At 43.1% G+C, this 23,944-nt stretch overlaps 1 protein-coding gene across 1 annotated transcript in view; it reads left to right on the forward strand.

Moving 5' to 3' along the window:
- Nucleotides 1-512: 512 nt before the first annotated feature.
- The window catches only part of NALF2 (NALCN channel auxiliary factor 2), a 219,618-nt gene continuing 196,186 nt past the window's right edge, over nucleotides 513-23,944 (forward strand). The window contains exon 1 of the mRNA XM_077284940.1: nucleotides 513-2,125. Within this exon, the coding sequence (XP_077141055.1) occupies nucleotides 1,322-2,125 (804 nt within the window). The 5' untranslated portion in view covers nucleotides 513-1,321. The remainder of the gene's footprint in view (nucleotides 2,126-23,944) is intronic.

The raw sequence follows: 23,944 nt of genomic DNA on the forward strand, positions 1-23,944 counted from the left end.
AACTTGTTCCAAATGGGACATTATGCTGTCAGTAATCCAATTGTCTATGTGTTGTGTCTGAGCACTGATTATTTAGTTGCAGACCAGGATACATGTCACCTGGCAGCTGAGGTCTGGAAGATGTCACACGCTGACTCCACTTTTGTAGCCAAGAATAGGCACCAATTCCACTTTACATTTATGATATTATGCTTTTATTACCTATGTGATCGGGTGTGATCATATAGTTCTCTGACAACTGAATTGTGCTTTATATGGCATATACATGAAGAATGCAAGCTCCTCAGACAAGAGGCTGGCAGTCAGGGTTATGGTAAAGGCTGTCTCACCCAATATTAGGGGGAGAGGGCTGCTAGAACACAAGAAGCTGAATGGAAGAGAAGATGAATGAGAAGCTGCACATAGTGAATGAACGGAGAGGAGGGGGAAGGAAGAGGTGGAGAGTCTGTGAAAAGGAGGAGGGGGGCGGCTTTTATAATAAAAAAAACCCACAGTTGCATAAGGCAGGGAAGGCAGTGCACGTGCATGTGAGCACGGGGCCACGCATTGACGTGCCTGCGCCCCTCTGATCAATTTCTCAAGGTGTTCTCTGCACAGCTGAAGATGGCGACAGATTAAATAGAAATAATAGGAGACCCAGCTGGGTGATCTCGGCCTGGGTGCTCTGCGAGGAAGAGAAGGCATGGGAATATTCAGTCCTAGCAGCAGGATGCCCAGGGAGCAGAAGAACAGTGCCCATCAGAAGAGGAAGAGAAAACAATAAGGAGGGCACAGCCACCTTCCGAGGAGCAGAGGAGCAGAAGCAGCCCGGGATCAGCAGGCAGGATGGGCAGCAGGTGCTAGGCACAGGGGATGCCCATACCTGGCTCTGCTGTAGATCCATAGGGGGGTGGGTGGGGGGATGTGCACGGCTTGTCCCTTGCATCCCCTGTGGACTTCTCCTTGATGTTCTGTGCCCCGGGGCTGAATCTTTACACAGGGAGGGGGGGTTCTTTTTTCTTGGTTGCTTTCCCAATATTTCCTGCAATGGCCTGTTACTGAGTGACCCGGGCAGGGCGGGCAGGGGAGGGGAGCTCCCATCCCTTCATCCACCTGTCATTGCTCCATCACATCCTCAATATTCTACAATTCATCCTCATTTCTCCTTCCTGTATCTGACCCTCCATCTCCTTGTCCCCCATCCCCCGATGATGTCCCTCTCTGCAGGCCCCCTCACTGGAGGCAGGTGACATTTTGCTGGTGGCACGGAACCCACCACAAACATAGGGGGTGGGGAAAGACTGAGAGCACCCGGCCGCCGAATTCTCCCACCCCCTAAAATATGATCAGGGGGGCTTGGATGTATCCAAGGGAAGATGAGGCCGTCTTAAAGATCTGCTGGGAACCCCGACACAGTGACAAACCGTGCGCCGACTCCGAGAGGGCTCAGAGATGGCGCTTGTCCCTTGCCTCTCTCTTGTTCTTCACCGTCCTGCTGTCTAATCACCTCTGGTTGGTCTCTGCAGGGGCCAAAGCAAGAGGCAACTTCTCCTACAGCCAGCAGCCCAGTCGGGGGGAGCTGGACAACTCTAGCTTGCTGTCCCTCCAGAGCTTCCCCGGGGAGGGCAAGGGGTGCTGGGACAACTTCCTAAGCAATTCGACCAAATCTGCTGCTCATCGTCCGCACTGCACTGGTGCCAGGTCTTCTCACCTGGATACTGCCTGCACCAAATTGCATTTGCAAAGACTTAGGGGGTCTGCGGCCCCCTCCTCCCCCCAATCCTCCTCCTCAAGAACCTACTCCCCTTCCTCTACTTCCTACAACCAAAAGAGGAACTTTTTGAAGGCTTATTTTAACAATTTCACTCTGTCTTTTTGTGATACTTACACCATCCTGGACCTGCTGCTGGGCATGTCCAACCCGGACAGCTTGAACTGCAGCCTGGAAAACCTGATGGAGGACTTCATGGGGGCCCCTGCAGCCTCTGCTGCTGTCACGGACGATGAGGTGTGCAGCACCTGTGTCCAAGCCTACCAGAGACTGGATCAACACGCTCAGGAAAAATACGAGGAGTTTGATTTTGTGTTAGAGAAGTACCTGCAATCTGGGGAATATTCTGTCAGATCCTGCGTGGGGGACTGCAAGGTAAGAAGGATGTACCCACACCAACCACTCTCCAGGTTATCTCGGGTCATATCAGACTTTCAGGTCAGGTCAGAGGTTGCGCCATAGCATAAATGGCTACTCCACAAGATGCAGGTAAAGGCGGCTATTAACACCAAACACAACATATTTCTACCAGCTCATATGGAGGTCACCTCAGCCTGTCAATCATGGGAGGCTACAGCTGGAGGACAATTTCTTATTCCTTTAGTTGAGAATCAATAGACACATCATTTCCTTGCACCGATAGAAATATGGAAGAGGATAGTTTCCACTTTTAAGTACTACATCAATTCTGATTCTGTGCTGGGACTGATGGTTATTGGTTAACTATATCTTTTGCTTTTCTTGTTAATAATGATATCTTTAGCATAATCATTATTGGATACCCTGAGTCTTATCTCCTCCGTTGTAGTCCTGCAATGGTCATTCTCTAAGGCTTCATGAAATAGTTTAGTTCTAGTGATTCAAGCCTAAGAACAATATGAAGAAGTAAAAAGTAAAGAAAGGCTGTGTATTAAGACACGGTATTACTATTACATGATTGATATTACTAAACCTACAAATACTGATCGCTACTGGTATGTTTATATGCTTTACTACAATATTAAGATGCAGTATAGAACATTGGTCTGCGACCTAAGCCTGAGACTGCAACTGGCAGCATGACCCGAGATAGACAGATAGATTATAGATACATAGATAGATAATAGATAGATAGATTAGATAGATAGATAGATTCACAACGGTAGTTACATCAACTATAGTACTATGTACAGACTTGTAAGAACTTTTTTTAATATTACTTTATTAGCTCTTTAAACAATAGAGATGCACAGAATGCATCAGATTTGTAAAGTTACATATTAACAGATAACATTGATCAAGAAACAAGTTTTCTTTTAAACCAACTACTTTTCATGTCCTACCAAACTCCTGATTTCCACCCACATGTAAGAACTTTTATCCTTTTTTTTAACAATATACTTTCCTAAAAGTTATTCTTACAAGGACACCAGTAGAAAATACTTGACTCTCCAGTACAATGGTAAACATAATATAAACTAATGAGATTTCTTAAGTGTATAAAATACCTAGGGATCAATTCCAGTAATGAAGCTATAAATATCGGTTGAGAAGGTCCCTTACAGTCAGGACTCTGGGCTACATCTTTAAACAAGCTTGGTCGTATGGATGCAAATATTCCTTCCAGTCACCGCTCCTTAAGTTACTTTTTTGGTAGCATTTTATTTAAAGAATTGGCACTTGTCGGAGATGCAGAAAGTAACATTTTCTCAAGAAGGGATTCAATATTTGGAATGTTATTCTAAGTGTTACTTCCTTTTTTTAGTTGGTCCTTTGAGATGTGCACACTGCATTGTATATCCTGACGCAGCAGTGGGAGGAGTGCTGGGGATGTGTAGCCATGGACAAAATCTTTTATTCTGTAACGATGGGGAATTATTCCTGTTCCTAGCTGGCTTCCACATTGCTTATTCTGTAGGAAGGGTGATAATGTGGCATTGCTGACCACACAGTGTTGTTGTTCCATAGTTTGCACACTGCATTGCACCTCATGGACTAAACACTGCCCACAATACTACACTGCAGTGCTTCATCAAGCCTGAGCGACCACGCTCTGCCGCTCTGCCTGTAGGATTGTCTCCACTCTGCACATTCCTCTCCAGAACCATATATGGAGCAGAACGTAAGGGAAGCATGGCCAGGCCCATACACTGCAGCACACTGCAGGCTGCTGCTGGGCGAGAAACTCGCATTCTGCAGTGTGGCTGGGAACTATAGGAAATTACAGAAGATTAAAGTCTCATTGCTACCACGTTGTAACCAGCCATGGTCGGCTGAAGGCTAGCTTTGCAACAATTTTTGTGGAGCCATTTCCAATAACTGGTTAATGTAGACTACTGTGCCAAGGCTCATTAGCTGGGCATTCATCATCTGTGGCGTCCTCTTACTTTGTGGCATCGTAAGACTATTTAGATTGTTCCAAGATTAGTCAAATGATTCTTATTATTTAGCGGACGAGAAATAGTCTTTATTCTGTATCGCGTGCCCTATCGAGACGATGGAAAGTGTTGGCAGGACCCAGTGACTTTTTAATGAATTGTTATACCCCCAGCTCGGCTAATAAAACTTTAATTTCCTCAATTTGACATTTGCACAATCTGTGGCTCTTGTGCCAGGCAGACGTGGTATGTGATGAACGCTGAGATTGGTTGACCTCTAGCCCCTTTTACCAGCCTCTTTCTGTAATGGGCCACCCGGACTGCTGCCTACTACAACAGAAACCAACAGAAACCATGGCAACTAAAACCGCCTGCCAGAAATTGCAGACGCCAACTCCTGCATTGCAATCAGGAGAGCCTGCTATCTGTACCAGAGGGGGGAAAGGAGAGAGGGGGAGGAGGAGAGAGCAAAAAAAGAGACACAGAAAGACACAAATGGCTTGCAAAACAGAATAATACACGTATTCATATGTAGAGTGAAAATAATGGCAGCCGGCGTAGACCGAGCAGAGAGAATGACAGAAAGCAGCATGGTGACAGCGCACATTGGAGAATGATGGAAATCTACCAGATATGGAATAGTGTGGGAAAGGCGGCAGTCACTTGGAGGAGACAAGGCACCTGAAGGATAGTGTACTGCTCTGCAGATGAAGGGCTCAAGCCTCTGACACCTGGTATCGAGTGTGAACCTCAGATGAGGCAGATGCTCTTCAGAACAGAATGGTCATCATGGGGCAAAATGTCCAACATTTACTTTATTAGCTGATCAGGTAGAATATATAAGTATACAAATGTTCTGCTATGAATGGTAGGTGTCATTTTATAGATGGAAGCACCAGATAAAATATTGTGTCTCATGCACAAGGATCCATATCACGTATACTGATAATGCATTTGGATGGAGCCATTTATACTATCAAAATATGGCGATATTCAGATATTTCTAGATGTGGAGTCTACCTGAAAAGAGAACTGACTATTAATACAGATTCTTTCCAAAGCTTTTCGGGAAAACTTGGATTTGAGTTCACACTGAACTATGGGGTCCTCATTAGATGCTGCAGTTTGGTTCCATATGGCACACTGTACGACACATCACATGATTGTCGGTGGTTCAGGCACACTGGAAGATATATACACTGATCAGTGATCACACATACAGTATCATTAAAACCACTGAAGTGAATAATATTGATGATCTCTTTGTAATGAAACCTGTCAAGCTGTGGGATTTATTAGACAGCAAGTAAGCAGGAAGTTTCCAAATATGATGTGTTGGAAACAGGAAAAATGGCCAGGTTCAAGGAACTGAGCGACTTTGTCAAGAAGACCAGATTTTAATGGCTTGCGAGGTGTTCCCAGCATGCTGTGTGGCAAGGGCCCCTAAGGGGGAGCAAAAGTTAGGGTGTTTTGGCCATTCAGTTTGATGTGCTGGATATCCCACAATGTCCAATACCAGATGGCAGAGAATCAGAAAGTGGTTATCATGTTACATTTCCTGCCAGTACCATTTCTGCTTTATGCATATTGTGATATTTCTATGTTCCCCTGATGAACCTTCTTTGAAGACACATGTTGAGACTTTGTCATTGGTGTTAGATGTGGAGATAGGCTAGCTTTCCACCAATGTCTGTGGTCAAATTTGCTGTTGGCCAGACACCTTGTGAAAGACTATCAATAAGTACGTTATAGCCATTATGATTGTTAGCAATCAGGTCTCATTGGATTTATAGTTCCATCATTTTAAGGTTGAAAGTAGACGCTAATTGCTTCATATTAAAGGGAATCTGTCAGCAGATATTTGCTATGTTATCTGAGGATAGCATGAGGTAGGGGTTAAAACACAAAATTCAATGATGTGTCACATGTCTAGCTGTGTGCTGTTGTTTACGTATACTGAAGGTTTTATCACCTTGTGATTATCATTGTCTGGACTTCAGAAGCTGGTGCCTCCTGGTCTGACTCCGCCCCTTCTGTGATAAGCAGCTCACTGTCCATAGCTATGTACACAGAGAGCCTGGTGTGGCCCAGGGGGAAGAGGAGGGGTTGTGGCAAGTTTTTCAGCTCTGTTTCATGCTGCAGCTAAGATCTCTGATTGTGTCAGAACGGCTGCACCCCGTAAGCTAAGTGATGCATCGTTGGATTCAACTTCTCTTTGCCTACATTGCAATCTACTCATGTTAGGTAGCAAAAACTTGCTGACAAATTCCCTTTAAGGGAATAATTCCTTCCCAACCCCACATATGGTAATAAGACTAGTTCTCTGGATCAATGTCCCACCAGAGAATCTAATAACCATAACCTATACATTATATTTTTCAAGAAAGACTCCTTGACCTTTTTAATGAATCAGCCATTACAACATTATGTGGCAGAGAGTTCCATAATCTCACTACTCCAGCTGTAAAAAAAATGTTGTTTATGATGATTATTAAACCTTCTTTGCTCTAGACTTGGAGGATGCCCCTTGTCATCATTGAAATCCTAGGTGTAAACAAATCATTAGAAAGATACCTATACTGTCCCGTCATATATTTGTACATTGTAATAAGATTGCCCCTAAGCCTTCATTTTTCCCAAACTGAAATCCCAAACTTTGATAACCTTTCTTGATATTGTAATCAACTAATTCCCTTAATAACCTTGGTTGCTGTTCTCTGCACCCGCTCTAGTTTAGCTATGTCCTTCTTATACACTGGAGTCCAAAATTGTACACAATGTTCTAAGGGTGGCCTCACTAATGACTTGTATAGAGGCAAAACTATGTTCTTGCCATGAACATCTATAGTTCTTTTAATGCATCCCATTATTTTATTTGCCTTGGCAGCAGCTGCCTGACACTGGTCACTAACTTAGAGGTTACTGTCTGCCCATATACCCCATATACTCAAGTCTTTTCAGTGACAGTTTTAGCCAGTGTTTTTATTTCCTCAAGTGTATGATTTTACATTTATCTACATTAACATTTAATTGTCATTTCTAAGCCTAAAACTCCAGCTTACATTAATTATATGAAATTATCTTTGTAGAGTTTAGTATCATCTACAGATTTTGACATTTGATTTTACTCTAAATGTCCTCTACAAAGCCATAAATACACATGTTAAAAAGAAGAGAGCCCAATACAGACCCCTCTGGTGCTCCGCTGTTAACTGTAACTCAGTCCGAGTGTGTTCCAATATTAACCTCTGTTTTCCATCAGTGAGGTAGATGTTAACCCAACGACACATGTTTTTCCACAGTTCCATTGCTCTCATTTTATGTCCAAACCTTTCATGTAGCACTGTGTCAAATACCTTTGAAAAGTCCAAATAGAGGACATCTACGGCATTACCCTGGTCCAGTCTGGAACTTACTTCTTCATAGAAGCTGATCAGATTAGTTTGACAAGACCAATCCCGCATATCTACTATTTCTTTTCCTTTAGGCTCATTTACACTGGCGTTGTTAAACAACCCACAATCGGCTACATGTTTGCCAATTGTGGCAACGTAAGACAAGGGAAAAAAATAGGTCTATTAATGGGTATAAACAAATACTAAATATAAGTAACCTATATTGTAAATACTGTGACCCAAAAGACTGGACTGTGCTGGCTAGAGGGACAGTCGGAAATTCATGTTTAACAATTGTGGTAGTTTAATACCAAGTTTAGACAGGCTGGTACACATCCTATTTGCACAGAATGATCATCAATAGATCGTTCTGTGCGTATAGACTGTCATTGTTCTCAGCAACATGTCCTGTGTACACAGGATGATGTGCTGCCAAGAACAATGATTTTTAACCAGGTTCGAGCTAGTTCATTGGGTAATTGGCAGCCGGTCTACACTACCAGATTAACGGGAAACGAATACATTCTTAGCTTGCAAGCAATGCTTTAAAGCTGGCCAGATTGCTGCACCCAGCCAGCTTCAATGTTCTTGCTTTGTTCAATGCATCAGCGACTATGCTGTCCTTGCTTGCCGCTCGAGAGAGCACACAGTTCAGGCCAGTGGAGTGGCCATGATGCCGGCCATAACTGTCATTTTTAAGGAGCACTCCGCCGCTCAGCAACATTATTGATACGATTGTTTTGTCTCCATACATGAGGTGGTGTGTCGCCGACAACGATGATGTTTATGCCAATCTCCAGACAAACAATTATTTTGTGCATACTTTGGATGGCATGTATACATGGGCAGACAATTGGGAAATAGCAATTTTATGGACACTTGTTCTCCGAGTATCAGCCTGCCTAAATGTGCATTTAGTAAAAGTCTTCTGCATGAGTCTTCTGCATGTTCTCAGATCTTATCCCAAAAGAACTTCTCAGCCCCATGTAAACAATGACCTTGTCGGGTTCAATATAAGGAAACAGTAGAAATTTATTCCAAAATTAAAACTAGTAGACATTGGGTAGATCATCAAAATATGACAATATTCAGTTCAGCTGAAATCAAAGTAAGATGATTATGATCAGTTTGCTGTGCTTGGCTAGATTCTCTAAGGCGAAGTTAACATGTTCAAACACTGTTTATTATGTTTTCGGTAAAGACGCATTGAATTAATGTGCAAAAGTGACCTGCATCATCTAAACCCAGCCTAACATTACACTTTATACAGACTATATAAGCAGAGTTGAGCAAAAAGAACTGTATGACCCTGGTCCTGCGGCCACCTCACTAGACTAGACTAGAGCCCTGTGTAAATGTCCTTCTACCTTACGACATCATTGGCGCTTCTACTGATTAGGAGGCCCAACACAACATCATCTTTACGGTGTGAAGCATGGGAGGAATCTCGGCAGGTAGGAGAAAGTTCACAGGGCTGTGTATCGGCATTCATGGACTGGATCGGGGTCCTACTGTTCACTTTGCTCAACTCTACTTCTATGTTAAATTCTTGTAAATGTCTTTGTAGCAAAGTGAAAATGTAATAAATAAATTATGCTTTAGAATTGCTCCTAATGAGTTGTCAGAAATGTTGACACTCCAATAAATATATACATAGACTCATGTAGATCTACATTTCATTGTGTGCTTTAGGTATGAGCATATGGTTCATCTGTGGATGTTTTGATCTACAGACGTTTGATGAACGCATCATGAGACACAAGCAAATATATTACTAGACAGCAATACATTACCTGTGCCAAGGAGCTACACTGTCTACACGAGCAATCTCATGTAAACAAACATAAATTCAGTCTGGCTATACATACCTGTCTGTGTATGCAAAGCCACAAAAAATTGGTGCAACAAAGTCCAAAAATCATGCCAAAATCTTTATTAAATATAAAATATACAAAACAAGGATAAAGAACTAGTAGTGGGTTAAAATCTGTTTGCAAAATACATAGAACACACAGAGTGCAGGAACTCCATCACATCAGCAGCCAAATACAGTGTATTTCAAAGAAAGGGCAACAATAGCCCCTGCGAACCTCATAATGGTATTAAATAACAACAAAGTAACAAACAAAGTCCGCAGAGATGTAAAACCAAATGGCACATAGTCACAGAAGTAATCCAGTGAAATACCTGATAGGCTGATGGCAGAGGGAGACCGTACACTCCAAAACCCACCCAAACGCGCGTTTCGGAGATGTCCTTCCTCAGGGGGCGTGTCATGTAATCACCGCACGTAGTTTATATAGTCCCAGGGCGTCGTGAACAGCCAATGCGCAGAAAGACTAAAGCAGGCGGGCGCCCAGACCGGCGCCGGAAAGCACGGGCCCATGCAATCCGGCGCCAGACCGCGACCCGGAAGTAAGAAGAAAGGGGAAGATAACTACTGCGCATATCCGGAAATGAACCCACGGCCATGTTAGAGAAGAAAACTACAGGGTACAGGGTAATGTGATGGTAATGGGACCGGAAACGCAATAACGGCCATGTTTAAGAAGGGAAAGAGTGCCATATATAAAAAGGGCCGGGCAACCAATGAAAATAATTATCTGTGCACATAAATATATATCTGGAGACTGCCCAGAGTAATATATCACATAAAAAGAGGCAGTATGCGTATATATAGATATAAAGACATACAGATAATAATAGATAACACCGAAAAGATAAAAATAAAAGACAGTACAATATAAATACACCAATATGCAAATAATGAATGACAATATAATAAATAATAATACATGCAATACAATAATATGCACAAGTAACAAATGGCAATATGGTGTATAAAGATACGTATATAACAAAAAGCAAACAAGACTACCTATAATAATATACTATATATACTCAGAAATACAGAAACATCAATTTATTATATGCATAGAGGAACATGATGGTAAATGTTCCAAGATTTGGTACACGTTTGGTTGCTAAGATGAATCCCGCGACGAACCCATGAATGGACGGAGAAAATACCCATTGCAGATAGATGACATGACAGATGGCGTAATGGTGCTACAAGGTAAAAAGCAAAATATTAAAAAAACACACATAAAATAAAAGAACCATGTATAGATCCGCAGACTACGTTTACCCAATATAAACAGCCGATTCAAAGGAAGGGAGCAAAGGAAAGACATTCATTGAGGCCATACGGATGAACTGTATTCAATCGCCAGATCCATCTAGCCTCCAGTTGACTAAGACGTTTGGACAGATTACCGCCACGTATATTGATCTTAATACAATCTATGCCCCGTACTCTCAACAGGGCACTGTTGCAGTTATGCAATAATTTAAAATGGCGAGGAATGGTTTTCAGGGTGGCTGGTTCCGCATGAGTGGCTGCTGCCTCAATGCCCAAAACGTGTTCCCTGATACGGACCTTGAGCTGTCTTGATGTTAATCCAATATATACGAGTCCACAAGGACACGTGGCATGGTATACCACGTATCTTGTTGTACAAGTAATATACTGGTTAATTTTATAGGTCCTAGTCCCATCAAAGTTGGTAAACGTATCTGTACGGTCCACGTTTGGGCAGGCGACACAGCCACCACACGGAACACAGCCAACCCTCCTTGGAAATCTGTCCAAAAATGTTGACTTTTGGTAGTTGTCATAGTGACTGGAGACTAGAAGGTCACCCAAGTTTTTACCACGTCTATATGCTATAGACGGTCTATCGGGGATGATTTTAGCTAAAGTGGTATCCACTTTAAGTATGGGCCACGCGTTCAAAACAGCGGAATGAACCCTATTGGACTGGGAATTAAAAGTAGTCACAAAGCGTGTTACTTGCTTGGTGGAAGAGGGCTGGAAACGTGCCTGTTTATAAAGAAGTTCCTGTCTGGAAGAATGCTTGGCCCTATAATATGCCTTCTTAAGCATGCGGCGACTATAGCCCCTAGATATCAGGCGTTGTTTAAGTTCCTCCGCCCTATGTTCAAAATCAGCATCCGTAGAACAAATTCTACGGATACGGAGGAACTGGCCAGTGGGGACCGACTTAATCATATGCCTAGGGTGACCAGATGTGGCATGAAGGAGGGTATTAGTAGATGTTGCTTTTCTAAAGACATCAGTCTGTAGAATGCCTGACGAATCCCTCCTTATGGTCACATCTAAAAAGTCCAAAGTCACTTCACTTGAACAGAACGTCAAGTGAATGTTGCGGTCGTTATTATTTACCATATCAATGAATTGCGCAAGGTCGAACGGAGTGCCCTGCCAGACAAAGAAGATATCGTCAATGTAGCGTGTCCACAATTGGACACGCTCAATTGACCCCAATCTGTCGGACAGGAAGAGGTCCCTCTCCCACAACCCCAGGAAAAGACCGGCATAGGACGGCGCAAAGGCCGCCCCTGTTGTGAACTATACTTCTTGGCTCCCTCTTGTGGTCACTAGTGGTTTGGCACTTGGATTGTCTTTTCCCAGGTTGGTACTCACCTGGTTCGTTAGGCCTGGGGTGTTGCTATTTAAACTTCCTGGATTCTCAGTCCAGTGCCTGGCATCGTTGTAATCAGTTCATTTCTGTTTGCTCCTGTCTTCAGGTCCTGGTTCCTTGCAAGATAAGCTAAGTCCTGCTTTCTTATTTTTGTTTATTTGCATTGTTCCTATTTTTGTCCAGCTTGCACAAAATGTGATTCCTGATATCGCTGGAAGCTCTAGGGGGCTGATATTCTCCCCCCTCACCGTTAGTCGGTTCGGGGGTTCTTGGATATTCAGCGTGGATATTTTTTGTAGGGTTTTTTGCTGACCATATAAGTCATCTTACTATATTCTGCTATTAGTTAGTGGGCCTCTCTTTGCTAAAATCTAGTTCATTCTTACGTTTGTCTTTTCTTCTTACCTCACCGTTATTATTTGTTGGGGGCTTGTACTATAACTTTGGGATCTTTCCTCTTGAGGCAAGAGAGGTCTTATTTTCCCTGACAGGGTTAGTTAGTTCTCCGGCTGGCGCGAGACGTCTAGGATCAACGTAGGTACGTTCCCCGGCTACTGTTAATTGTTTGTGCTAGGATCAGGTATATGGTCAGCCTAGTTACCACTTCCCTATGAGCTGGTATTTATGTTTGCAGACTTTGCTGTAATCTCTGAGATCCTCTGCCATTGGGATCATAACAGTATGCCAGGCCTAAGAGTGAATTGCTGAAGCGGGATTAAAAGAAAAGAAGTTCTGAGTTTTTTTGTTTTTTTTTTCTTCTTCCCCTTTGTCTCTGAGTGGCTTGAAGCTTTGCTGCAGACATGAATGTTCAGACCTTGATTACTAGTGTGGATCAGCTTGCTGCACGAGTGCAGGGCATTCAGGATTTTGTTGTTAGCAGTCCTATGTCAGAGCCTAAGATACCTATTCCTGAGCTGTTCTCTGGAGATCGATTTAAATTTAGGAATTTTAGGAATAATTGTAAATTGTTTCTATCTTTGAAACCTCGTTCGTCTGGAGATTCAGCTCAGCAAGTTAAAATTGTTATCTCCTTCTTGCGTGGCGACCCTCAGGATTGGGCTTTCTCGTTTGCGCCAGGAGATCCGGCATTGGCGGATGTTGATGCGTTTTTTCTGGCGCTCGGATTGCTTTATGAGGAGCCTAATCTTGAAATTCAGGCAGAAAAAGCTCTACTGGCTATCTCTCAGGGCCAGGATGAAGCTGAAGTGTATTGCCAAAAATTTCGGAAATGGTCCGTGCTTACTCAATGGAATGAATGTGCTCTGGCCGCAAATTTCAGAAATGGCCTTTCTGAAGCCATTAAGAATGTGATGGTGGGTTTCCCAATTCCTACAAGTCTGAATGATTCTATGGTGCTGGCTATTCAGATTGATCGGCGTTTGCGGGAGCGCAAATCCGCTAATCCTCTGGTGGTGTTGTCTGAATGGACACCTGTCTCAATGCAATGTGATAGAATCCTGACTAGAACCGAACGACAAAATCATAGACGTCAGAATGGGCTGTGTTTTTACTGTGGTGATTCTACACATGTTATATCAGCATGCTCTAAACGCCTAACAAAGGTTGTCAGTCCTGTCACCATTGGTAATTTGCAGCCTAAATTTATTTTGTCTGTGACTTTAATTTGCTCATTGTCTTCCTACCCTGTTATGGCGTTTGTGGATTCAGGTGCTGCCCTGAGTCTTATGGACTTGTCGTTTGCTAAGCGCTGTGGTTTTGTCCTGGAGCCTTTAAAGATTCCTATTCCTCTCAGAGGAATTGATGCTACGCCACTGGCGGAAAATAAACCGCAGTATTGGACACAAGTGACCATGTGCATGACTCCTGAACATCGGGAGGTGATTCGTTTTCTTGTTCTGCATAAAATGAATGATTTGGTCGTTTTAGGTCTGCCATGGTTACAGACCCATAATCCAGTTTTGGATTGGAAGGCTATGTCTGTGTCGAGTTGGGGTTGTCAGGGAATTCATTGCGATTCTCCGCCGGTGTCTATTGCTTCCTCTACTCCTTCAGAAGTTCCTGAGTATTTGTGTGACTATCAGGATGTATTCAGTGAGTCCAGGTCCAGTGCTCTTCCTCCTCATAGGGACTGTGACTGCGCTATAGATTTGATTCCTGGTAGTAAATTTCCTAAGGGACGATTATTTAATTTGTCTGTACCCGAGCATGCCGCGATGCGTTCTTATGTCAAGGAGTCTTTGGAGAAGGGGCATATTCGTCCATCCTCTTCCCCTCTTGGTGCGGGATTCTTTTTTGTGGCCAAAAAAGACGGGTCTTTGAGACCTTGTATAGACTATCGGCTTCTGAATAAAATCACTGTTAAGTTTCAGTATCCTTTGCCACTATTGTCGGACTTGTTTGCTCGGATTAAGGGTGCCAAGTGGTTCACCAAGATAGATCTTCTTGGTGCGTACAACCTTGTGCGCATTAGGCAGGGAGATGAATGGAAAACTGCATTTAATACGCCCGAAGGTCATTTTGAGTACTTGGTGATGCCCTTTGGGCTCTCTAATGCTCCTTCAGTGTTTCAGTCCTTTATGCATGATATCTTCCGGAAGTATCTAGATAAATTTATGATTGTTTATCTGGATGATATTCTGTTTTTTTCTGATGATTGGGATTCTCATGTAAAGCAGGTCAGGATGGTGTTTCAGGTTTTGCGTGATAATGCTTTGTTTGTGAAGGGCTCAAAGTGTCTCTTTGGAGTGCAGAAGGTTTCCTTTTTGGGTTTTATTTTCTCCCCTTCTGCTGTGGAGATGGACCCAGTCAAGGTCCGAGCTATTCATGATTGGACTCAACCCACGTCTGTTAAGAGTCTTCAGAAGTTCTTGGGGTTTGCTAATTTCTACCGTCGTTTTATCGCTAACTTTTCTAGCGTTGTTAAACCTTTGACGGATATGACCAAGAAAGGTTCTGATGTGGCTAATTGGGCTCCTGCAGCCGTGGAGGCCTTCCAGGAGCTGAAGCGCCGGTTTACTTCGGCGCCTGTTTTGTGCCAGCCTGATGTCTCACTTCCCTTTCAGGTTGAAGTGGATGCTTCTGAGATTGGTGCTGGGGCTGTTTTGTCGCAGAGAGGCTCTGGTTACTCTGTGATGAGACCATGTGCTTTTTTCTCTAGGAAGTTTTCGCCTGCTGAGCGGAACTATGATGTTGGTAATCGGGAGTTGTTGGCCATGAAGTGGGCATTTGAGGAGTGGCGTCATTGACTCGAGGGTGCTAAGCATCGTGTGGTGGTCTTGACTGATCACAAAAATCTGATGTATCTCGAGTCTGCTAAGCGCCTGAATCCTAGACAGGCTCGTTGGTCATTGTTTTTCTCTCGTTTTGACTTTGTGGTCTCGTACCTGCCTGGTTCGAAGAATGTTAAGGCTGATGCTCTTTCTAGGAGCTTTGTGACTGACTCTCCTGGAGTCTCGGAGCCAGCTGGTATTCTTAAAGAGGGAGTCATCGTGTCGGCCATATCTCCTGATTTGCGACGTGTGTTGCAGAGATTTCAGGCTGGTAGACCTGACTCTTGTCCACCCGACAGACTGTTTGTTCCTGATAAATGGTCCAGCAGAGTTATTTCCGAGGTTCATTCCTCAGTGTTGGCAGGGCATCCGGGGATTTTTGGTACCCGAGATTTGGTGGCTAGGTCCTTTTGGTGGCCTACCTTGTCACGGGATGTGCGGTCATTTGTGCAGTCCTGTGGGACTTGTGCTCGGGCTAAGCCTTGTTGTTCTCGTGCTAGCGGGTTGCTTTTGCCCTTGCCCGTCCCGAAGAGGCCTTGGACACACATTTCCATGGATTTCATTTCTGATCTTCCGGTGTCTCAAGGTATGTCTGTCATCTGGGTGGTGTGTGATCGTTTTTCCAAGATGGTCCATTTGGTGCCCTTGCCTAAGTTGCCTTCCTCTTCCGATCTGGTTCCTTTGTTTTTTCAGAATGTGGTTCGTTTACACGGCATTCCTGAGAATATCGTGTCCGACAGAGGATCCCAGTTTGTGTCCAGATTCTGGCGATCTTTTTGTGCTAAAATGGGCATTGATTTGTCGTTTTCATCTGCCTTTCATCCTCAGACTAATGGCCAAACGGAGCGAACTAATCAGACACTGGAGGCTTATTTGAGATGTTTTGTTTCTGCGGACCAGGATGATTGGGTGACCTTCTTGCCATTGGCTGAGTTTGCCCTTAATAATCGGGCTAGTTCCGCTACTTTGGTTTCGCCATTCTTCTGCAACTCTGGTTTTCATCCTCGTTTTTCCTCGGGTCATGTTGAGTCTTCTGACTGTCCTGGGGTGGATTCCGTGGTGGATAGGTTGCAGCGGATTTGGAGTCATGTGGTGGACAACTTGAAGTTGAGAAGGCTCGGCGTTTTGCCAACCGCCGCCGCGGTGTGGGTCCCCGACTTCGTGTTGGGGAGTTGGTTTGGTTGTCTTCTCGGTATGTCCCTCTGAAGGTTTCCTCTCCTAAGTTTAAGCCTTGCTTTACTGGTCCTTATAAAATTTTGGAAGTTCTTAACCCGGTTTCTTTTCGTTTGGATCTTCCGGTGTCGTTTGCCATTCACAACGTGTTCCATAGGTCTTTGTTGCGGCGGTACGTTGTGCCTGTGGTTCCTGCTGTTGAGCCTCCTGCTCCGGTGTTGGTTGAGGGCGAGTTGGAGTACGTGGTGGAGAAGATCTTGGATTCTCGTCTCTCTAGACGGAGGCTTCAGTATTTGGTCAAATGGAAGGGCTATGGTCAGGAGGATAATTCCTGGGTGGTCGCCTCTGATGTTCATGCGGCCGATTTGGTTCGTGCCTTCCACGCTGCTCATCCTGATCGCACTGGTGGTCTTGGTGAGGGTTCGGTGACCCCTCCTTAAAGGGGGGGTACTGTTGTGAACTATACTTCTTGGCTCGCTCTTGTGGTCACTAGTGGTTTGGCACTTGGATTGTCTTTTCCCAGGTTGGTACTCACCTGGTTCGTTAGGCCTGGGGTGTTGCTATTTAAACTTCCTGGATTCTCAGTCCAGTGCCTGGCATTGTTGTAATCAGTTCATTTCTGTTTGCTCCTGTCTTCAGGTCCTGGTTCCTTGCAAGATAAGCTAAGTCCTGCTTTCTTATTTTTGTTTATTTGCATTGTTCCTATTTTTGTCCAGCTTGCACAAAATGTGATTCCTGATATCACTGGAAGCTCTAGGGGGCTGATATTCTCCCCCCTCACCGTTAGTCGGTTCGGGGGTTCTTGGATATTCAGCGTGGATATTTTTTGTAGGGTTTTTTGCTGACCATATAAGTCATCTTACTATATTCTGCTATTAGTTAGTGGGCCTCTCTTTGCTAAAATCTAGTTCATTCTTACGTTTGTCTTTTCTTCTTACCTCACCGTTATTATTTGTTGGGGGCTTGTACTATAACTTTGGGGTCTTTCCTCTTGAGGCAAGAGAGGTCTTATTTTCCCTGACAGGGTTAGTTAGTTCTCCGGCTGGCGCGAGACGTCTAGGATCAACGTAGGTACGTTCCCCGGCTACTGTTAATTGTTTGTGCTAGGATCAGGTATATGGTCAGCCTAGTTACCACTTCCCTATGAGCTGGTATTTATGTTTGCAGACTTTGCTGTAATCTCTGAGATCCTCTGCCATTGGGATCATAACACGCCCCCATGGCGGTCCCCTGGAGCTGAAGGTAGAAGCACCCCTTGAAGACAAAAAAGTTGTGCGTGAGGGTGAATTCTAACAACTCTAGCAGAAGTGTACGAATTCCAATAGACAAGGATGACATGTCTAGAAAAAATTTCACAGACGATATACCATCGGTATGTTTGATGTTTGTATATAATGACTCCACATCTGCTGAAGCCATCAGAGTATCACCCTCAATAAACAGTTCGTCAACCCTGCGCAAAAAATCCCCCGTGAGCGCGGCCGATCGTGCTGGACGTACTATTCCGTCCTTGGGAATTAGGGCCCACCCCACATGGACGGAATAGTACGTCCAATGGCAGAAAGGGGTTAAGCATCCTATTTTTAGAATGCATTCCGCATTTTTTGTGCACATGCTGCGTTTTTTTCCGCAGCTGAATTGCAGTCCGGAAAAAAATGCAGCAGGTTCATTAAAGTGCGGAATCGCGGTGATTCTGCACACATAGGAATGCATTAATCCGCTTACTTCCCGCATGTGGCTATGCCCATCATGTGCGGTTGGTACCCAGGGTGGAGGAGAGGAGACTCTCCTCCAGACCCTTGGAACCATATAATTGTTAAAAAAAATAATTAAAATAAAAAATCGTGATATTCTCGCAGCTTTCCCACTCCTCCCGACGCTCCCGTTCCCAATAATGCTTTGCGAAAATGACCTGTGATGACGTGCGGTCTCGCGAGACCGCTACGTCATCTGGGGTCATGCCGCAAAGCATTACTGGGACTGGAGCATCGCGAGGAGCGGGAAAGGCTGTCGGGGAAGCCGAAAGTTGAGAATATCATGATTTATTATTTTTAACATTCTATCTTTTTACTATTGATGCTGCATAGGCAGCATCAATAGTAAAAAGTTGGTCACACTTGTCAAACACTATGTTTGACAAGTGTGAGCAACCTGTTAATCAGTTTTCCAAGCAATGCTACAGATCGCATGTAAGACGCTAGGATTCTGCAAGCTAATTACACTTGCAAAACCCTAGTGTTTAGCGAGAATACGCATGCCAATTCCGCATGCGATATACCCGTGGCAGGAGTTGCGGAATTGCTGTGGAAATTTCCACTGCAATTCTACAATGTGTTCACTTAGCTTTACTGTTATTGTGAACAGAGAAAGTTTGACAAATTGGCAACAAAATTCCCTATCTAAAGACTGTTAAAATATAACTTTTAATTCACTATTTAAAGGAATATTGTCACGACCACAAGGGTCAACACAACAAACACCAACAACTGGAATGGGAAAAGGGGGAGGAATACCTTAATATTAGGGAACGAGGTATGTGGCACCTCCTAACTGAGTGCCTTTCACTAAGCTCCCCTAACGCCCTATGCAGGTCCTTCCACCTGCTGCCGTCTCGTGGCTAGTCCCTAGCCATCACCTCACTAAACTCTGGCTAATGCACTTGCCAGCAAGGACGCCAGCCTCACCACTTCAGATAGTACAAACACAGGGTATTGTGACAAGTGTGAGACAGACAAGGTATATAATCAAGCAACTTAGCTCCAGGCTCCGCTGCCAAGCTTCACACCGCAGAGGATACAGAAACAGAAGTAGCAGATTCAGTGCTGACACCAAATAGCTGTAGCTCCAAGGCTGGCATACATAATTATTATTAATATTTATATAGCACCATTCCATCGTGCTGTACATGAGAAAGGGGTTACGTACAGAGCTATAGATATAATTTACAGTAAACAAATTTACAATGACAGACTGGTACAGAAGGGAGAGGACCCTGTCCTTGCGGACTTACATTCTACAGGATTATGGGGAAGAGACAGAAGATTGGGGGTGCGGCAGCTCTGTCAGTGGTGAGGCTGCAGCTCTGGTGGTGGTGACTTGGCAGCTCTGGTGGTGGTGAGGCAGCAGCTCAGGTGGTGGTGAGGCAGCAGCTCGGGTGGTGGTGAGGCTGCAGAATGGTTATTGCAGGCTGTAGACTTTCCTGAAGAGATGAGTTTTCAGGTTCTGTCTGAAGGATCCGAGGGTGGTGGATAATCATAAAAACTCTATTACCAACACTCAGCTGATGCATCATGTGACTATTTAAAGGATGGTGGGAGTGGTCACCACCCACATCAGCTGACCTAGCAGCACACCATACAATGTGATGTTCTGTTTTTTATTTTTAGATTCTGTCTCTCAAAGGTGAAGTGTACCTACCATAAAAATTACAGACCTCTCCATTGTTTGTAAATGGAAACACTTTCAAAATCGGCAGTGTATGAAATACTTATTTTTCCCACTGTAGGCTACTTAGCTACAGTTTGCAAGATGCAACCTTTATTTGGACAATTAATAATGTGAAGTAATTTTTATTATTAACACCAGTTTCAAAATTGGAATATCAACAATAGATGATAACATTTTTTGCAGCAATAGAGCGATCTGTTTGGAATGAATCAATTGTGGCACATTGCACTTTAATATCCCATTCACTAGGTCACTTTACTGCATACGACTTTCTAGAGGTAATTGTTTAGTTCTTGTTTTGTATATATACGTTTGACAATAGACTCGCATTTAGAGCATTGAATCAATTTTTTTGCCTGTTCGCTATCATTCTACTAGAGTCTAAGTCTCTCATCTAATTTTGCACCTTTTCTGATTTTAATTTGTTTTTATATGATGGAATACTAAGAAAAAAAATTTGTTATAAGTCAGTTCAGTATCACTTCTAATTTATGCCAAAGTGAAACTATGCACTTTGTGGATCTCTGATAAATTTAGGTACTAGCCATGCAGGGTGTCCAAACTTTTGTATTTGCCCATTTTCCTTTTTTCTAATTTTTAAAATGTAAAAGATGAATCTATATTAGCAGGGCATTGCAGTAGCTTAGGAACCCATGGATATGACCACTCACATAGTGACAGTTAGACAGCTCTTAGTGGCCGTAACCATGGATACCTAAGCTACTGCAATGCCCTGCACATGGGGTAAGCAACATAGCCAATCTGAAGAACTATACTACATTCGTAATTGGCGGTATTTGCTACTATTATTAATATTACGCCTACTACATGTTGGGATAGATATAGGATATTGGAATTGGGAATACCCATTTAAATCCTGAAAATGGTTTTGAGTCTTGATACCATCATTCAGACTTTGATTGTTTTCTCTCTGCTGTCACATCCCCACTCACCCACTTCCCCCATAATTTTGTTTCTCATCAGAGACCACCTTTTGCGTTTTTCCTTTCCACAATGGTCAGTCCACATATTACCTATTATTATTAGCCAATGGGCTAAGTTAGAGGGGAGTGAATCTGCTAAGATTTGAATTCAGGAGATTTCTCAAATTTTGCAGGGAATTTCTATTGTTGTGAATTGAAAGTTAATTTTTCTGTTCCATGGTCTTTCCAGACCCAAGAATACAATAAACAAAAAAAATGTAAAAAAACATAAATAACAATTAATTCTGACATTGCTGCCCACCTATCCCACATCAACCTGATGAGCAGCCACTTACGTCTGCCTTCCCCATCACCAACATCCTGTTTGGCCTTTTTCACTTTGCGCAAGGGATTGTAGTATCAAGTAGGCCTTTGACATCACACCGCACGTCGTGATATCATGGCACACATCGTGACGCCACAACATTGCAATGTGCATCACCTGAGATGCTGACTAGGCCTGGAACAATGCATGTTGTGACAACGTGACTTCATGACATGAATAAGGATAATTAGCTTGTCCTTTATAAACACCTGCCGCAACCCCTTAGTGACCGGGCCAAATTTTAGAATTCCGACCATTGTCACTTTATGTCGAATGCTTCAACATATCCCAATGATTTTGAGATTGTTTTTTCATGGCACATTATATTTTATGATAATGCTAAATTTAGGTTGATATGTTTTGTGTTTATTTATAAAAAAAAATATCAGAAATTTGGTATTGATCCCCACACTAAAGGATCACATGAATGATTTAGTCTTTTTACTATAATTGAACCTTCCTCAGTTCAAACGTTTTTGACATTATAAAAAATTTTTTGGCATTACATAGTTAGTGATACATATATTTTATATAATCAACTAGTGATTTCACAGTCAAACTAGCAATTTCCCTAATGGCTGACTAACCATTCAGTGTATCTGCTCCTGTGATGGCGTTCTGACAGCACCTAGATGTGCATGACTATTCATTTGTGTGCATACTTTGTCTCAATCATGCAATTTTATATAACAGGCAGTGATGTTCTTGGTCTGCATATATTAGACCACTAGAAATTGCTTTGCTGGTTACATCTTCCATGAACCAGTCGGCAAAGAGTTGGCTTTGAAGAAAAGAGACAAGACATTGAGATGAGAGGCAGCCAGCCTTAGCTTATTGTAAGACAGGGGTCTCAAGCACACAGCCCACGGTCCACATGTAGCTCCTGAGGCTGCATTCTGTGGCTCATGGGACACCAGAGCTCCCACAAGACATTCTTTGGTCTGGAAAACAGGCCAAAGAAGGAGCACATCAGGTGCCCCTTAATGACCACACCGGACCACAGTGTGACATCACATCAGCTCACAAGCAGAACTGGCACCATCTTCAGCAGGTGTTCGCTGAATATCATAGCTGACAACCTGCTGAAAAAGGTCACAATTGGTTTTAGTACCGAAAACGACCATTTAACCCCTTAGATACACATGTTTATTGAGGCAGGGGGCTCCCTCTTTGAGCCTATTGGTAGCCCACGATCAAAGGGTGCCGGTAGTGTCATGGCCAAAAAATGGCCTTCAAGTCAGCCACCTGGTATGTAAGGCCCTGCAATAAACAGGTGAAGGGTCAGTATAAAACTGACAGAACATCCTGCAGTGCAGAAGTATTTCAGGATAATACGGTAGATCAGTGATCAAGCAATTAAAAAGTTAACGTCCCATATAAGGACTAAGTAATGAAGTTCAAAACAGAAATAGGAAAAAATAGTAAACATTCTGAATAAAGTATGAAAAAATAAGTGAAAAAATATTTTGACACTAAAAATGCTGGAATGACCCAAGCTTTAATACTGTACCATAACCCATACGATGAACATAGTGAAAAATATGAACACACCAAAAATGTAGTATTTTCATTATACTGACACACAAAAAAAATAGCAAAGAATGATCCAAAAATGTATAGAAAAATAATCTCACAGATAACATCATCCTGTCTACAAGTAATGCAGCATGTCAACTTCAAATTTTTTCTAAGCACGCGGCAGAGTTTGAGACCCCTACAGTAAGATAAGGAGGAATTACTGCTCAGTGAACATGAAGAAAGTCAGGAACTCACCAGTTCGTCTATAACCTATAGTTGGTCTGTAGTAGTCAGGAACTCACTAGTTCGTCTATAACCTATAGTTGGTCTGTAGTAGTCAGGAACTCACTAGTTCGTCTATAACCTATAGTTGGTCTGTAGTAGTCAGGAACTCACTAGTTCGTCTATAACCTATAGTTGGTCTGTAGTAGTCAGGAACTCACTAGTTCATCTATAACCTATAGTTGGTCTGTAGTAGTCAGGAACTCACTAGTTCGTCTATAACCTATAGTTGGTCTGTAGTAGTCAGGAACTCACTAGTTCGTCTATAACCTATAGTTGGTCTGTAGTAGTCAGGAACTCACTAGTTCGTCTATAACCTATAGTTGGTCTGTAGTAGTCAGGAACTCACTAGTTCGTCTATAACCTATAGTTGGTCTGTAGTAGTCAGGAACTCACTAGTTCGTCTATAACCTATAGTTGGTCTGTAGTAGTCAGGAACTCACTAGTTCGTCTATAACCTATAGTTGGTCTGTAGTAGTCAGGAACTCACTAGTTCATCTATAACCTATAGTTGGTCTGTAGTAGTCAGGAACTCACTAGTTCGTCTATAACCTATAGTTGGTCTGTAGTAGTCAGGAACTCACTAGTTCGTCTATAACCTATAGTTGGTCTGTAGTAGTCAGGAACTCACTAGTTCGTCTATAACCTATAGTTGGTCTGTAGTAGTCAGGAACTCACTAGTTCGTCTATAACCTATAGTTGGTCTGTAGTAGTCAGGAACTCACTAGTTCGTCTATAACCTATAGTTGGTCTGTAGTATAGTGCAAGGTTTCCCGTGCCTCCTTTCACCTGGTATAAAATATCCACTCCTTATAGTGGTTGTGTTTACGTTTTTGGTTCTGAGTTTAAACTATACATTTTCAAGACTAGAAACTAGGGGACAATATACAATTGCAGGCATCTAGCTGAAAAGGACATTTAGAATGAGTGAGAAAGCCTCGCCTACCTGCTGCCCTAAACCAATTAGAATCGCTGTGAT

Source organism: Ranitomeya variabilis, chromosome 2 (assembly GCF_051348905.1).
Source record: "Ranitomeya variabilis isolate aRanVar5 chromosome 2, aRanVar5.hap1, whole genome shotgun sequence".
NCBI lineage: Eukaryota > Metazoa > Chordata > Amphibia > Anura > Dendrobatidae > Ranitomeya > Ranitomeya variabilis.